The sequence below is a fragment of the Gouania willdenowi genome, chromosome 6 (genome assembly GCF_900634775.1).
Source record: "Gouania willdenowi chromosome 6, fGouWil2.1, whole genome shotgun sequence".
Taxonomy (NCBI): Eukaryota; Metazoa; Chordata; class Actinopteri; order Blenniiformes; family Gobiesocidae; genus Gouania; species Gouania willdenowi.
The window spans coordinates 70,808,977-70,827,088 of NC_041049.1; the positions used below are offsets into that span (position 1 = coordinate 70,808,977).

General features: G+C 35.8%; 1 protein-coding gene across 1 annotated transcript in view; it reads left to right on the forward strand.

Moving 5' to 3' along the window:
- Nucleotides 1-528: 528 nt before the first annotated feature.
- The window catches only part of kitlga (kit ligand a), a 40,059-nt gene continuing 22,475 nt past the window's right edge, over nt 529-18,112 (forward strand). Inside the window, exon 1 of the mRNA XM_028451699.1 lies at nt 529-762. Coding sequence (XP_028307500.1) covers nt 748-762 — 15 coding nt within the window. The 5' untranslated portion in view covers nt 529-747. The remainder of the gene's footprint in view (nt 763-18,112) is intronic.

The following is an 18,112-nucleotide window of genomic DNA, read 5'->3' on the forward strand; positions in this document are numbered from 1 at the left end:
CTACACATTACTGCACCCAAACATTTGCTGTGGGATGTTGATTTTAATTGATTTTTTAATTTGTAATCTTTTAAAGTTGGTTGGTACTTTGGCATTTTAAAAATGTAATTCAATCAATTTAAACATTTTGAAAGGGCTTTAGGCACTTAAAAATAAGGCAATTGAAATGAACTGTTAGAGAAGTTAGATATGAGGTGTTGTGGGCTCCCCTGGTGGGAAAAAGATAAAACTGGTGAATAAATGTAAAACAAGAATTTTACTTGACTGAAAAATACTATGATGAGTAAATGAACACGCATTTATTAACCTGAGATTTTCTGAGTAAATCAATCAACGTTAAACACCTGCAGTTAAACGTAACTGTGTGTATGTAAAATAAGGATTCAGTAGTAAAGTACAGTCCTTTCCCTCCAAAGCGCGCGCATGTCTGTTATTCTCAGCTTTATGGTCCCAGTCGAGGAGGCGGCTCCGTTTTTACGCACCGTATAAAGGTCCCTCCTTTCCCTCCCTCCCTCTCCATGCTGTTCTGCTCCTCACGCTGTGGTCAGGATGACTGTGTGTCATAGCAAGTAGACAACACGTTGTTTGATTCCATGTCTTCTTTGTGAGGCTTTTTCCTTTGTTTTGGCGTCTGCTGACCTAAGGCGTTGGGTATGTGCACACAGGAGGATGACAACCCATTTCCTTCCCGTAGAAGTAAAATAAAATAGGCTTTCGCGCACCGTGGATTTACTCCTGTCATTCCATATGAAGAAGTCAAAAGTAAGTGGCTGTTCATTTGGGCTGGGGAGGGGGTTTTGGTGTTGCATTTACTTGAATTTAGAACCGCTGCATTGGTTTAACCAAGACGCAGACAGAAGCCTGGCTACACCCGGTTGTGTTGAAGTGGACCTGAAATGCGCCCTTTACGCACGATTTGTGCTCCTGTCAAATCCTTCTTTACTGGCGCTCGTGCACTGAGCGCATCCCTGTTTTAACACATTGTGTGTCTTAAAGAGGCTGTGATTTATTTTCTCTTTCAGTTAACGCAATTTGGGCCAAACTTCCCACGCTTAATTGTCTTTTCAATTATAATTCATGACTACTTTTACGTATGAGTTTTGGGACAAGTCAAACCAGAATATTTTTACGCATGAGTTTTTTGGCCTTTAGTTAAACTTGCCTTTAGTTGGTGTGATTGTTGCAGACTTAACTGTGTGCCACAGCAGACACACCTTATGGAGATGGCACACGTACCCAGCAGGTGTTAAAGCCGTGACGCGCCAGGCTGTGTCCTGGTGTGGGTGGGCATGAGGTTGGAGTTAAACAGTCCACCAGGGAAGATTGTAACGGTCGGAAAGAAAGGAGGATGTGGAGGTTTGCACATCTGTAGACTTAGATTAGATAACAAAGGTGTGACTGTTTATAGATCAAATTTACCTGTGGCAAAAAAAAAAAAAAAAAAAATGAACTAATTGACTAACAATAGAAAAGCAAAGTAGTGCAGCGTTACCCAAGGTGATGTACTGTGAACTGTGTCGGTGCAGTTTAATCTAATATGCTCAACATCAAAGACATCTCGTTCCGTCCAGGCTGCTTTGGCTCATTTGATCATTTGTTATGTATGACTTCCATGGATGTATGATTCATTAAAGCTCTCTGAAGTCAAGTGCAGAGCCAGTAAATTTCCCCCCAGCTTTGCTGGTAATCATTTTTGTTCTGGTAATTGTCATTAGACTCATATTTCATTCTGTGCTCATGCCTGGCTGTACATCTTTCAACAAGTCTTTGGAAAGGGAGTTAGTTTCATTATAGGCCCCTAATGATATTTTAAATACGGTTGCAAAATGAACATTCCAGTAAATTTCTGTGGGAAACTTAAAATAATCGAAGAATGTTCAAAACCTTTTCATGGGAAATATTTAATGGGGAAAAAATGCACATTGGGAGTAATTTTAAATAACTATCATATCCACATGTAAATATTTGTATCCAAGCAAAAAATACAAGTAAAAAACATAACATGTCAACTTGGGTTGGAATCACTTCATGGGAAAATATGGAAAACATTGTTATAATAACATTGGATTAAAACCTCAGCTACATGTTTTCAGATTATATAATTTCCCATATTTTTTGCAGTAAATTGAGTGGTTGAATGTCTAGCAAACGGAAGAACACCAGAAGTAAGGTATCGATAAAATACTGGATCGATAAGAGTAGTAGTATACCCATCCCTAAGACACAGATTTGTTTGCTTTAATGTTGTAATTTGTGCTTTAAAATTTACATTTCATATTTATTGTTATTATTATTTAAGTTTAACTAAATCTGAAATTGTTTATTATGAAACAGATTGATTTATTGCTCGTGTTCATTGAAAAAATACATGAACAAGAGGCCCTTGAAAAAAATAATCGCATATTAAATTGCAGTCGCAATATTGAGGAAAAAAATCTCAATTAGATTATTTTCCAAAATCATTCAGCCCTATTGTAAACTTCATTTTTGAGAAAAACAGGCTTTTCATTTTAAAAGACATTGATTATTAGAGTCTAAAAATTAGACCTATCCAACTGAGTGCGTCCAAACCCAGACCTTTCCCTAAACAAGCTACACTACAGAACTCACTCACACGTGCTGTCCCTTAGAGGAGAAAATGCAAAATCAGCAAATTTAACTCACAGTTATTAGGTTATACTTAATTTGAATTAAAATTATTGAAATTTATAACGTATATTGACAATTTGAGAAAAAAATATTGTGATATGAGTTATGGTCCATATCGCTCAGCCCTAGGTTGTATGACAATAATGATGACATGCTGTGAGCACCAGACCACTGTGTTAACCTAGTGTTGCAAGATGTTTTTGTGAAAGGCTTTGAAATAAATAGTCACAGGTCTGACATGTTGTCATGCATAATAATAGATATGTAAGAAATCTTATCAATAAAATGATGAAAGAAAACTAAAAAATGCAGACTGGTCAAAATAACTTCATTTCTGCTTAGTCGCTGAGCCCAGGCCTCGTGTTTGTTGTGTTTCATTAGATTCACATGCAGGACTGACTGCTGCACTCATCCACTACAGTGTCTAACTGCAGATTACAGAGGAAAATGTTTGTTGACAAGAGCCAGAAAGACTCACTACTTACAGTGAAATACTGACAGAAAACATCTGAAGGTAGTTTTTCACTGTTTTTGTTTGTGTACAAGCTTCCAAGCCAGCCGAGAGAAAGAAACATACCTGAGGAATGATCTTTGAAACAATGTTTATAGAGATCAGGACCATTAACCTCTACATGTTTAGGTCTGTCAGTTAGGAAACCCTGCAGGCAGATGGGCAAAGACTTAAAATGACCGGTTGGATTACTTCAACAATATGTCAGGCCTGGGTTTGGCCCCGTGTTGGTACAGATGGGGAGAGTGATGTGGAGCAGTGTGAATGGAAGCCTCACACTGGAGTATAAATCCAGCACTCTGCTGCAGGGTTTTGACCTATTGACCGGAACTTTGGTGTCACTCAGAGAAGAATTTTCTGTCCATTGTAATTCAACAACCAGTGATTCCAGATTAGGGCTGAACGATTTTAGAAAATAATCTAATGATCATAACTACACCAGCCTTTTGTAAAAGCAGAAAAGGAAAAAAACAGAACATAACAGAACAGTGCTTTTTTGGAAATATTAAGTATTTATTTGAAAAGCATTAATTTGGTCACATATGGAATTCTTGATACATTTCACTGTAATGTCACAACCTATGGATTTTATTCAATACATGCATGTTTTTTTTCTGTTTTCCAATGCAGTGAGGTCCAACTTAATGTTCACATTGAATCCTTTATTAGCTTTTTTTGTGTGTTTTACATGAACAGCAGGTGCTACCGCTAGCTTACACCTTTTTGTAATCGCATACTGTACTGTGTGCATTTCAGAGGGTGTGATTTTTGAAATGCCCTCCTCTGAAACAAGTCAGCGTGAAGCGTTGATCCTGAGCCAGTGGAGGTTGTGGAGGACAGGGGGTGATATGGTCACCGCAGTGGGCGTGGGTGAGGAGGCGTGCGGCTGCGTTTTGGATGTATTGGAGTTTATTCTGGAGTGTGCAGGTTGGATTGCAGTAGTCGAGGCGGGATGTGACAAAGGCATGAATGAGAGTTTTGGCGGTGGGGAAGGAAAGTGAAGGGCGGAGACAAGAGATGATGTTTTTGAGGTGGAAAAAAGCGGTTTTCATGATTTGTTTGATGTAGTGGTCGTTGGAAAGATTATTATTAAAGATGATGCCAAGGTTACAGCAGTGAGAGGCGGGACATAGGGTGGAGTTATCATTGGTGAGGTGAAAGTCTGAGGCTGTTTGGACCAATGAGGAGGATTAGGAAGTTTTCTTAGAGCCATGCTTTGATATCAGAGAGACAGTTTGACAGTGTGGAGTGGGTTTCTAGGGTGATGGACTTGGTGGAGATGTATAATTGGATGTCGTCGGCGTAGCAGTGAAAACGGTGACCATGACAACGAATGATTTGACCGAGTGGGAGGAGGTAGATGGTAAAGAGGAGAGGATCAAGCACAGAGCCCTGAGGGACTCCTTGGGACAGGGGGGCAGTGGAGGAGGAGCAGTTGTTGATGAAGATAAATTGTTTTCTTTCAGTGAAGTATGAGTGTAACCAGGTGAGGGCATCGCCAGTGATACTGAGGAGGGATTGTAAGTGGGAAAGTAGGATGGAATGGTTGATGGTGTCAGGTTTTGAAATGTATTAGTAATCCAAGAAAAGTATGTAAAACAAATTAGGTTTGAAACAAATTGCTTTTTTTCTTAAAAAAAAAAAGGTAAAAAATTGAAACATAATTTAATTTTCACGTGAGATTTGTTCTTTCAGTCTCAATAATTCATAATTAACAAAACTTTGAAGTGCATATTTTTATCATCACTTCACCAGGATTTGCCGCAGGAGATTTTAGATTTGTATGTAAATGACGATGCTTTGAAAGAGCAGTACTGATGTTTACCCTGGAGCAATGACATGACATTGGAAAGAGAAGTGACACATTCCGCAGAATGTGTTCTCCTTCTAGAGATTTAATGAAATTCATGTTACATTGGAAAACATGTTGCAACTGTTCTGTAGTTTTAAGTGCCACTCTGTACATTCTATGCCAGTTTGGGCATGACCTGATGTACATAAATGTTGTTTAAAACCTGGAAACTCTAGAAAAGACAAAGCAGAAGTCAGTAAAGCAGCACAAGTAGGACACCAGTCAAACCAATATTTACTGTTATATACTGTATATACACTATACATTAAAGCTGGAACAATATATTGTGCATCAAGGTGTCGTGATAATAAAATTTCACAAGATGTATCGTAGAGGATACTGGTTGTATCGTGAGAGTTCAGATAAAAAAATCAACACAATCTACTACACACCAGATTGTTCTGGTTTGTTTTTAATTTTTTTATTCCTATATATAAATTTTTCCAACCAATTACCAGATTGACAATTAACAGAACTGTTTATTATATTAACCAGCTACAGTAAGATTTATTAAAGCACTCAATGTATAATGTATATTGCATAATGTACATTGTAATCTAAATACATAGTAGGCCTAAACCAGACTTGATGAAGAGAGGATGAAAGTTGGTTCTAGTTTGTGGGTGAACTGGGATCTTCCTGATATTATTTCCTTAATGATAAATTGAGACGTACTAGAAAATACAATAATGTGATTGTCTTTTTGATTGTGAAATTAATTTTCTTGCATTGGAAGACTGATATTCTACAATGTACTTTTGCCCAGTAGAGGTTGCCTTATGGTGCAATGGCTTATGTACATTTACAGTATATGTACATACTGATATTGGTTAACAATTACAATGCAGACATACAGCTCAGCATTAAAGCTACTATAGTATATGCTATACTATATATATTAATAGTGAGGCAGTTAAAAATCGATTCAAAGTTGTCACGGTTCACATCAATACTCTGAAATCGATTCGCAGTACTTTAAAAAAAAAAAGTTGTTTTTTTACAGCAAAGGGCGTTATCTATTTAGATGAATAAAAAGATTTAGATTTTGTTTTAAATCAGAAGTGTGGAAGGTCAAAGGGTCACAGAGAGGAAATGGAGAAACGAGAGTGAATGAAAGCCATAGTTTGTTTATTTACAATATTTCTTTTATATGGGATTTGTGTTAAAGTCCAATGGTTAAAGCACAAAATACATTTTCAGTTGCACTTTTAAAAAGAAAAGGAACTATTATGCAGTTTTTCAGAGTTTACTGTAGAGCCAGAACTTAAATAAATAGACTTCTTCTTCATTTGTACTATTTCTTTATTTATTTCATTCAGGATTTATTTTTAATTAAATTGCATTGTTTTGCATAGTTCATCAAGGGATTCTTTTGACAATGAAAGATAAAAGAAAACAGGACAGTATTTGTCATTTAGAATATTTAAAAAATATATTTTTCAGTCATCATTTGTCTGCAGTCTCATTTTTTAAAATAAATCGTTAGAGAATCGTAACGGGAGTTGAGTGAATGGTTACATCCCTAACTTTAATGGGAATGCAGTAAAAGGAGGAAGTCGCTCAGATCTGAGGCGTCTTTGACAGAAGTTCCCAGTCATGAGTTTCACCATTAAAAATGCTTGTTCTTCATTTTACACTGAGTCAACTGTATCCTGTCTATGTTTACAGCATTCCATCATTTTAGTGATGAAATGGAGATCTGCATTGATGCTTTTATTGCTTTTTGTTTTTTTTAATTTAAGTATTAAACAGAAACACTTCAAAGTATAGATGTTAAAAAAATACTTCATGTTTCTTCATGGTCCAGCTTTAGTAAAAGTGGTTTTCTACCTAGCAGCTTTGGTCAAATCGTGACCTAATGTAAAGTTCCAAAACATTTGGTCACATGGATATGAGGATCCACTGAATATCACTGACAGTTCCAGAAACTTTGTAAATCAGTGAAACTTACAGTTGGTGCCTTGAACCAATGCTCGTCTGGACTTTTACGTCCATGTATACATCCTAACAGCATAAAGCTCTGCTCTGTGTTATATCATCATCTCACTCTTGCTAAATACTTGAAATGTTTTTTTGCTTCCGACTAAATTGGAAGTGTTACGTGGTTTCTCATCGAGGAAAAAGTAGAGTCAAACTGTCACATTGTTAATTTCTCCACTGCTGGATACCTCCATTGTAGGGATGTAACGATTCACTCAACTCCCGATACGATTCTCTCACGATTTATTTTACAAAATGAGACTGTAGACAAATGATGATTGAAAAATATCTGTACTGTTTTCCTTTTATTTTTCATTGTCAAAAGAATCCCTTGATAAACTATTCAAAACAACGCAATTTAATTAAAAATAAATCTTGAATGAAATAAATAAAGGAATAATACAAATGAAGAAGTCTATTAATTTAAATTCTGGTTCTATAGTAAACAATGCAAAACTGCATAATAGTTCTTTTCTTTTTAAAAGTGCAACTGAAAATTTATTTTGTACCTTAACAATTGGACTTTAAAAAAAAAAAAACAGTCTGCACTGTATTTACGTCAGATATTTGTTTGGACCAGCAGAGGGCGCTGGTAACCAGTGGTCGGTTGGCATGCAGGTATTCTGTGCAGTGAAGAAGAGATGCTATGCTATCAGACAGAGCTAATAGAATAACGTGACTTTTACAGATATTCATGTAATATTACAGATATTCTTTTGGTGCTAAAGGGGTAATGAATCATTTATCAACATGTTTAAGAGTAGAAGGCGGCCAGAAAGAAAGTAGTAGGAGATTCTGCCCGCCGCCTCAGCATTTGGACAAGAGAAGGATAATATATTACGCTCTCTGCTGTTTAAAAAAAGTAGTGCGATTCAATTTTCAGAAAATCGATATCAACCGTGATAGCTATGAATCGATTTTTAACTGCCTTGCGATTAATCGTTACATCTCTACTCCACTGTGAGTTCCAAATACTGTAAAAGCACTAATAAATAAGCTAAACTTGCACTGACATACAGCTTATACATCCAAAATAAAAGCTTAATAGATTATTGTATTTTCCCTGCTGGTATATTTCACACTTTTTCATTAAGATTTGAGGAGGTGACTTGTACGGTGGAGCGAGCTATCCATATATTTCAGTGAGTCAGCAGTTCCACATAGTGAGTAAAAATGTGAATTACATCACTTACACATATAGAGCCTCCGATTTTCCATGATCGCAGATCGAAGAATTCAATCTGACCTGTTTTATTTTTATTTTTATTTACATTTTTTGCTCTTTATTTTCGATCAGGCCCCAAAGATGACCTGGAAATGCCTCACGTGCATGTTTTGGGAGAATATCACACATTCACACACTGTTTTTCACGCATGATCAAATCATCAGAAACATAAAATGTCATATTAATAACAGTAGTTGATTCGATTCGCCCTAGTCTTAATGTTTGGTTTGATTTCTGGACGTTTATTAGTCAGTAAAGTCATCTAAACAGGGAAAGATGATGAAACTGAAACAAAATAGAAAATTGAAAGAATAACTTAATAACTTTAAGCATATATGCTTTTCTCACATGACTAGATATCCAGTAAAAACTTTAAACTTCTGCTCTTTGGTGGAACAAAAATCAGAGCTCTATGGTTTCTACTGGTAACGTACAGATGATGACAGCAGCCCTTTTACAGCTTTTAATAATCAAGTGTATGCATTTGTCGTTTTTAAAAACTCACTGGAAAACATGATCTGATTAGTTGAATTAATTGATGTTTGGTTCCTTCAGCCAATAGGAAAATGGTACATTTCTTGGAGAAACAAAATATATATTTGTGCCACATAAAGTCTGTCCGCTTCTAAAAATGGTTGGAAGATTATTTTTATACCAATAAGTATGATCGAAGTCACAAGATCGAAACTTGACATTTTCTATGCTCTTCAGGGTGAAAATGTTGGCTTAAAGTTACAAAGTGATTAATTGTTCTCCATTACTCCAAATTACTCTTGTCTGTGAACAACATGAATAAAAAAGTTGCTGTTGGCTATTGAGAGAGTTTTACACGGATCATTAATTGCTCCATCGCTCCGTGAGAATAAGCGTCACATATCACACATCAAGTTGAGCATTAACGTTGCTCAATCAGCCTTTTTTTCTCAGTTGCAAAATAAACCATTCATTCAGTTTTATTGCAGACAGTCGAAATAAATATTAATATTAATATTGACTGGAAATAAAACAGTATATAGAATAAGACACGTGGATTTAAATAAATAGAATAGAACTTCATTTGTTTAAATTCTTTAGCTACAAAGGTCACCTGAGAAATGTCTATTGGTGAAGTTTCTGTTGCTTTTCCTTCTACAAGAGCTTTAGCTTAACTAATTATTCTGATCTGATTTTATTTTTCAAATAACCCATTTCTGCATCAGTTTTCCATTTAGTTTTAATTGGCTTTTGCTAATTAATTATAATTTCTGGCAAAATTTCCATTGCTTTGTCTATTATGCTTTTACATGCAATCTTTCACATAATATTGTCCCAAAACATGCATACGATGGTATAATGAGTGTCATATTGCAACTTCAACTTAATTTTGATTTAAAAAGTCACTGCCTCACACAAACATTCACACTCAGCGATGGAAACTGTACATACAGTAAGCTTTTCTGAAGACTTCATTTATTAACTACGTTATTACACCAATATCAATGCTTTTTATGCGTAAGGCACTTTTTATGCCTTACGTTTTGAAATCCATCTTGTTTCTTTCAACTTTATGAATACCAATACCAATATGAATTTGGTATGAAAATACCAAAACATGAAGGGGAGAGAGAAAAGTCAAATATAGTAGAATGCTGCGATGCCAGGTTGGGATTATTGTATCTGAAGGAAGTGGTTTAAGCAACATTTTGGTACATTTTTAAAAGTTTTCTGGAAATAATTACTGACAGTAAGTCACAACTATAAGAGTTGACCACATTGTGCATAAAAATCTTATTATTTTGGAGAGGCATTAAAACAAATGTTGTTACATTGGTATTCACTCATGGCTTTACAGTAATAGCTAATTTAGCACCCTCTGTTGGTAGCTTTATTAGCAAAGGTCACATACTGTACCTGAACGTTAGTGACCTTTGGTTTAGAAGATATTAATAAAATGCAGAAAACAGACAAACCTGTATAAATGTGTTATTCTAGAGGGTTCTCTGGTGTTGATGTGAGGGTACATTTGTGCAGAAACTAACAATGTGTTTTATGTGAAAACAATTCAATCCAGAGAGAATATTTTTACAAGATAAATAATGTTTAATGAAGCAAGTTTTGCTTAAAAGTATTGTAACTGGGTTATCTGATTCTTCTGATATTAACAAGTCTTTGCCTGTCTTTGTTTTTGTCATCTTGTAAAAAAATATATAAAAATATTTAAAATTTTAAGTGATTTTATAATTGTGTCCTTCTTATTTATCCTGGTTTTCTGCACGTTCTGATGTAGGACCAGAGTTATTAAGAGTAATTAATGCTTATGGACCTAAAAGCTAATACAGCCTTTTCTCAGATATCTGATCGCTGCCACGGTCATGTGACATAGAAAACCATCGTCATTAGGTTAACATGGTTGTCCATACATCAGTTGGTGCCTGAAAGTCTCAGAAGTTAAATTAACTTTCCAAATGATCTCAATATAAGTGGAAACAACCTAGGATTTAAAGTCTTTCTCAGTAACATTTGACAGCAATTACCAAAGATCCTCCCACTTTTTGCAGACCAACTAAAATTAATCTTTCAAAATATAATTTTTCTCTGTGTTTCGAGCTGAGGCGAGAAATGAAAGGCCAGCGTAGACTAATAGAAGTCTTTGTTTGCTTAATAAACAGGAAGTGTGGCTGTTGTGTCGTAAATACTGAGACAAACGAAGGAAATCAGGTAAAATACAATACATACAGTATATAAATACATTTCAAGACTTTCGTCTTAACAACGCTTTTCATTCATTTTAAGCCTTTTTTTAAAACACACTTTGAGTGCTTTTTAAGTGCTTTATAAATAAAATATATTGTTATTAATATCATCGTTATTATTAGTTGTGTGAATAAAAACCTCTAATGGTTATACCAGAACAAGGTGTGGTATCACTAAAATATCCAGTAGTCAAGATTTTTAATTTGAATAAGACCTTTATGTATTTATGTCTTTTGGTAATTACAAATCTCCTTTCATACAGAAATGTACGTTTGCTTTACTAAGATGAGGTTTCTAGCAGAATACATTTTAAGCAGGTGCTAGTAAAGCACATGGTCAGAGAATGACATAAAACACATGTTTAAGACTTTTGAAGAATTCTTTTGAGGAAAAAAAAAAAAAAGAAGAGAAATTGGTGGAAGAAGCTGGACTTATGATACTTTGTCTTTGTAGCACAAGCTGAAGTTACAGGCAGAGAATGGTTTATTTTATTTTAAGTTGGTCTTGTCTAATTGTAATAAGACTTTTTAAACTTTTTTTTTCCACCTTTGCCAAAGAGGTAATATTTTCAACACCGTTTATTTACTTGTTTGTTTGTTTGCAGGATTACGTCAAAAGAATATACTGTTTCTCGATCAGTATCCATATCTCTTATCATTGGCAAAACTAAAAAATAAATTAATATCTTGGTTTTTAATTGACCAATCTTTATGCAATCTGAATCAGTTCTGATTCAGATTGCATGTTTCACTGCGATTTTTCAGAAAAGTGGTGCCTACACATTTAAACCCATTGTTAATAAAGCTGCAGTATGTAAGTTTTTTTGGGGGATCATTTGGTCCAAAATCCATAATCATCTTTGAGCATATTGTATACAGGAGCATGACGCTGGACTTCAGCCAATCACAGATCTGTCTACAAACATGTGCTCCATGTTGGCTGCTCGACTGAAGTCAGTCGCGTTCACATGCCATTGATTCCAGCAGAAGTCTCCATCGCAGCGTTAGACACAACAGTTACACGGCAAATCAAGCCTAAAACAGCAGACCGATGTTGAGAAGCGACAGTTTAAAGGCACAAACATACTCTGGAGGAACGGACCACTTTGTGTCCTCATGGATCCCTGTGACTGTCCGCCACACACAGACACTGGTGTCAGAGGGAGAGTGATGACAGACGGGATAAATTAGGTGTAAACCTAAGAGAAGCTTATTTAAGGTGAATTAATTTTACAGTCTGGATGCAGAGTGATGGTTGTCACTCTGCTCTCAGCAGCAGCTGAGATCACAGCCCATTGTGGGAGCTCTCTGGCGCTGCTCGGCACAGTCACTACAGAGTGATACGTACTGTATGTTCATGTCAGAGTCTCACCAGAAAATATGTCCAATAATACAAGATAAAGTCCATACATTTGTCACTAGTCGCTATTGAGAAAAAAAGTCGTTCACAAAGACACTGGTCAGGGAGGTTGTACTCTCCGAGTGCTAAAATTACTTGTCAAAAGTAATTTTTTCAGACATGAGTGCTAGAGTTTCCTTTGTCTGACTTACTGTAGCTGTCTATTTCCTGTCTATTACAGTCTAGTTTATTAGGTTAGTATTAACTCCAGTAAGTGCATCTTAGTAGACAGCAGGCAGCAACAAATGGAGGGCTTTTAGACACTGATTTGATTTCCTCATGAATTAAATGAATGGTTTTGTTCACTTGCTTGAATTTCTGCTGTGACTGCGTTGCTGATGGTTGAACTGGTGAAACTATTTCAAGCAGCACTAATATGTTGAGTCAAAGCACTTGTAATGGGGGATACGTGCACTATTGTTTTTGATAATGTTTAACATATGTCATGGTCAGCACAAGCCTGGAAAAATATTCCCATAAGGCTCTGATCTTTTTTGTCTTTTCAATATCATTGTTTTTCTCTGAAGGTTTCTTCATTCTGATGTACAGTATATATTTACAGTATATGCATGAATGAAAATGTGTGGGAAGTACAGTCTTCCCTCGTGTGCTGAGAGCATCTGAAATGGGTCTATTATAGTTTGGAAAGTGAGCATTAAAATGGATAATCTTTGTAACATCTGGATTATAAAGACACACGTTCTCCTCAAAGCATTATGTACTTCTCTGTAATCCTTGTGAAACCAACCTGCAGTGAACTAATGTCCCACAGATGTGATCTCACTAATACAATAAATCACATCTCGTCTTGCTCTCAAATCAAGCCAGGATGTAGAAAGAGTCATGTCAGGATTTGTGCTCAGCTACTTTGAGATTATGTGGCTTAGAACGCAACAAGGTTGTCATTCTGGAGGCTTTTTTTTGACAAATAACGCTACGAGTTCAAAGTGGTGCTGCTGTAAAATGAGATCTCAGCTCAGTGAGGGAGAGTAACCTCACGTACAGTACGCTCTAATGTCCATAACCATGTTAGACCTGATGGTTCGAGAGATGCTTTTCCTCTGCTGAAGCGTTAGGAACGTTTGATTGCAAGTGTGAGACAAAATCACTATTCAGATGGAAAGTTTGAATAATATAAAATAATATTTTTCTCAAAATGACGATTTACAATATTAATCTCAATACTTTTAACTCAATAAAGTCTGACCAGAAAGACAATTCTTGGTTTGATGCAAAATGCTACACAGGCACATTTACTAACAAACACAATATGTGCCACTTTGGGCTTTTTCTTCTATAAGGGACAGCACGTGCGAGTGAGTTCTATAGTGTGGCTTGTTTAGTGGAAGGTCTGGGTTAGGATGCAGTTTTTTAATACAAAATAAGGTATGAAATACAGTATATGTCTCAGAAATTGTACATTGTAAAGAAGGACACTGTTTGACTGTACTCTATGAATAATATTAAACACTTATATACAGTAGGCAATATTGGAATTTTCTATATCGCCAAAATGGAAAACTTTATATACGTATATTGAATCTCGATATATTGCCCAGCCCTAACAACAATCTAGTATTGTGCAAATTTTGTGTTTTCCACATTATTTTTTAGAAATATAAATCCATGTACTGACATGGATTATTTATAAGTAATATGAAGATGTATGAGAGCAGCATTAATAATGTCACCCAATTTTGTATTGCCCTGATAAACATGAATAGATGGATTTTTCATCCACTCAAGGCTTTGTTTCCCTGGAAAGTCGGTTTCAGTTGGCCCTACTGTATGTATTGTGAACACTAGTGTGAAAACTGATCTTTCTGTTGAATTCATCAGTTTAAACGTGTTTGCATTAATTAAATTCATATCTCTGATGGAGAAAAAATTGGTTAACAACAAAAAAAGATGAAGATCCTGCAGTAACTGATACTGCAGTCACTTATTGCTTGTAGATTGTTGGTGCCTTACATACCATTTACACATGGAAGTTCAAACTAGGGCACATTTATTTTGAAATTGCTCGCTTCCCCACTTATAATCTCCAGCCTAGGGCTGGGCGATATATCAGAGATTCAAGATATATTGAGTTTTCCATTTTGGCGATATAGAAAATTAAAATATCACCTATATCAATGTATATATATATATATATATATATATATATATATATATATATATATATATATATATATTTGGCTTGGGCGGTAATACAGGTATTGAATGTTGGCCGAGACCGATATCGATTCGATATCAGCACAAATCATACATACTTTTGTTACTTATTTTGTAGTATGGAATGTTAGAAAACACCTGATCAAGTGATGTTAAACAAACCTTCAACATAATATCTACAGTATTCTACAATTCAATAAATATAATATAATGTATATCGGAGATTTTAGATTTTAGTCCGATAGAATCCAATATTTGTTAGACCGATATCCGATATCAATATCGGATCAGGACACCTCTAACGGTAATACTGTATACCGCTGGGTCAGTTTCAATACCATCATAAAAAAATAAAAATGCAATGGACTTCCTCGTGACTGTGCAGGGTCTGCAATACACACACACACACACACACACGTACACACACAGACAGTCGCATTCCCACGTGAACACACCCTGAGCCTTACGTCACATTTTTTTAATTAGTCTAACCCTAACCGCGGTAAAATAGGGAGGAGGTTTGACGGTATCAAAATTTGGATACTGCCCAAGCCTAATATATATGTATATATATATATATATATATATATATATTTTTTTTTTAATATAGCTTATTTTGTTTTAAAACACTTGTTTTAGGAGTCTCTGCTTTCCCTGTTTCTCAGTGTGCTCTAACCCAGACCTTCCCCTAAAAAAACATACTACAGAACTCACTCACACATGCTGTCCTTTATAGGCGGAAAAGCAGCACATTATGTATTTACAGTATCTTCTAAATGTGCCTGTGTGGCATTTTGCATCTGCAAATTTAACCATGAATTGTTTTTATGGTGAGACTTCATTTGAATTAAAATGATCGAGATTTATATCGTAAATCGCCACGTTGAGAAAAAATATTGAGATGGAATTTTGTTTCCATATTGCCCAGCCCTACTCAATCAATCAATCAATCAATCTTTATTTGTATAGCGCCAAATCATAACCAATGGTATCTCAAGGCACTTTACAGTAGAGCAGTCTTAAGGACGGACTCTTCATTTTATGGATACACACATATGCATATATACGTATATACACATACATATGTATCCCACACCCAACATGAAATCTAACTGATCCATATTTGACCCCCCTGTACTGGGCAGTCAGGGTGTGACCTTGGGGTGTTGAATGTCCATCACATTAATACATTTCACTGCATGCTTTGTAATCTGCATATTAAAGACATTTAAACTACCTATCAAAACACACATTTCATTTTGGACTTCAATGTATTAAATATTATTCATAGAGTTCAGTCATACAGTGTCCTAATTCTGATATATAGTTTATTTGGTATTAAAATACTAATTTTAGGAGTTGCTGCATTCACTACTTCCCAGAACAGCATGAAAGCAGAGTTAGTTGTTAGTGCATCCTCACTCACACATGCTGTCCCTTATAGGACAAAAAGTGGCACGGCTGTTTGTTAACCCAGAATTGTCTTTCTAGTAAGATTTTAGTGAGTGAAAAATATTGATTTATGTCGTATACTGTATTACCATTTTGAGAAACAAGTTCTGATGAACTACGGCTGGGTCTGCGGAACGTCTCCGTGCCAAATCGCACGTACCACGTTTCCAAGAATTCAGTCCCTGGTGCCCCCGTGGCACATACGGAGTAATGGGTCCCATTAATTTATTGGTATGTGTCAATAATTTGGTACCACCAACTGTCACAATATTTGACTATAATGCTTATCAATGAGAAAACAACTTTCTTGAAAATTGCCAAAAAAAAAAGGGCCCCAAGGGCCCCTAATCAAATTGTGTGAGGCATAATAGTAATTACCTTTGAAACAATATATCGCATGACTATGTTCCTCTATATTTTTAAATTACCAGAAATGGGGGGTGGACCTCCGGGCCCCATTTTTTAAAATAAAAGGGCTACGAGCGTCTCTTCAGTATTCATACCAAACTGCATTCCCATCTAAGGAGAGCTAACAGAGCAGTCATTTGAAAAATGAGGTCCCCGGGGACCCCCTGGCGCCCCCTGTGACACGTACGAGATAATGGGCCTCATTTATATATTGGTATTTGTTATTGATTTGGTACCACCAACCGTCGTAATATTTGACTCGCAAATAAATGAAGAATGTTTGTTTTTTTTTTTTTTTCTTGGCCCCAAATTGAAAATCGGGCTCCGAGCGTTGATGCGTACACATCCATAGATTATAGCTACCACATTTCAGCCCGATCCGTTCATGAATAACAGATTATAACTAGTGTACACAACAACAGGAAGAACAAAGGGAGGGTGTTAAGAGTCCGGTAGCCCCGCCTAAAAATATTAAGAGATGAGTTTTGGTCCATATTGCCCAGCCCTACTTCAACGCAGTCATATTTTAGAAGGGAGACAATCTCTGAAGCGTCAGCTGATAGCTGTAGCGTGTGAATATGTTTTTGTGAGAAGTAAAAAGTCTTGTTCCTGGTCAATGTAAATAAAACAAAAAGCTTCTTCATGCTACACTAAAGACTGTGGGACTCTAAAAACATATGAAACATTAACGGTCTTTCCCAAATGGTGATTACATGTTGAGTCCTGGAGCAAAGGAGTCATTATAAATCTTCACATTATATTGCCATTTAATTTTTATTTGTTTTTTTAGTCTTGCAGAAGTAGAAAATCATGTATGGTCCATGAAAGTTAGATTCAAACCAAAAAGCTTGTGAAACATTGTTTTTAGCTGGTTCTGTTTATTAGTTGTAAAGAGAAGGAATTCATTGTCTTCGTACAATCAGATCCTGTTGTTTACAAGGCTGGGTTTGGCCTCGTAAGAAAGGTTAATGAGTTGTTCCTGGTGTAACTGGTGAAGGGCAATGAAAAGGCTTTGGAGGGTCTATGTTTCCAGCTTCAACTGCAGCTGAGTTCATCGTATTTTCCACAACTGAAAATGACCAAATATACGGTTATCATAGGTTTCTATTATTATTATACACAAGGGAGATATAGGTTTGAGCTGCATCCGTTCATCCTCCTTAAATAAGACAACTTTTCTCAGAAACTGTTTAAGGTAGTTAGTTATTTTATATTCTGATGTAATAATCATTTTAAAGGTACACATCTACTTTCTTAGATTTAGAACATTTTGGAAAAGGTTGTTGAGTTCTAATGACAACCAATGACTATGTCTTCTTGTTTTTTCAATTCATGTATATTTATTCAGGGAGTGGCAGTGTTGGATCTCTGGCTCAGGCACCAGGTTTTCCCGGTTTCGGCTGTGTTTGAAGATAGGAGGACTATGTGTCAAAATAAGCCTTGCATATTTTTAATTGATTCATATCGTTTTTATAAGTTCAGTTAAAACACATGACAACACATGTTTTGTCCTCAAATTGTCATGGTGATGTTTGAAAGTTATAATCGTACTGTTTCACCGTTCAAAGGTTAATAAGCTAATGGCAGGAAATACGCTTTTCTAGTATTTCAGATCATTTTCCTTCAGGCAGGTTGTTATGCTAATGAAAATATAACTACAAAATGTTTGTTGGCTGTCTGACAAACTTACTGTTCAAAACAAATGTTTACACAGTGTTGTTCTTCCTG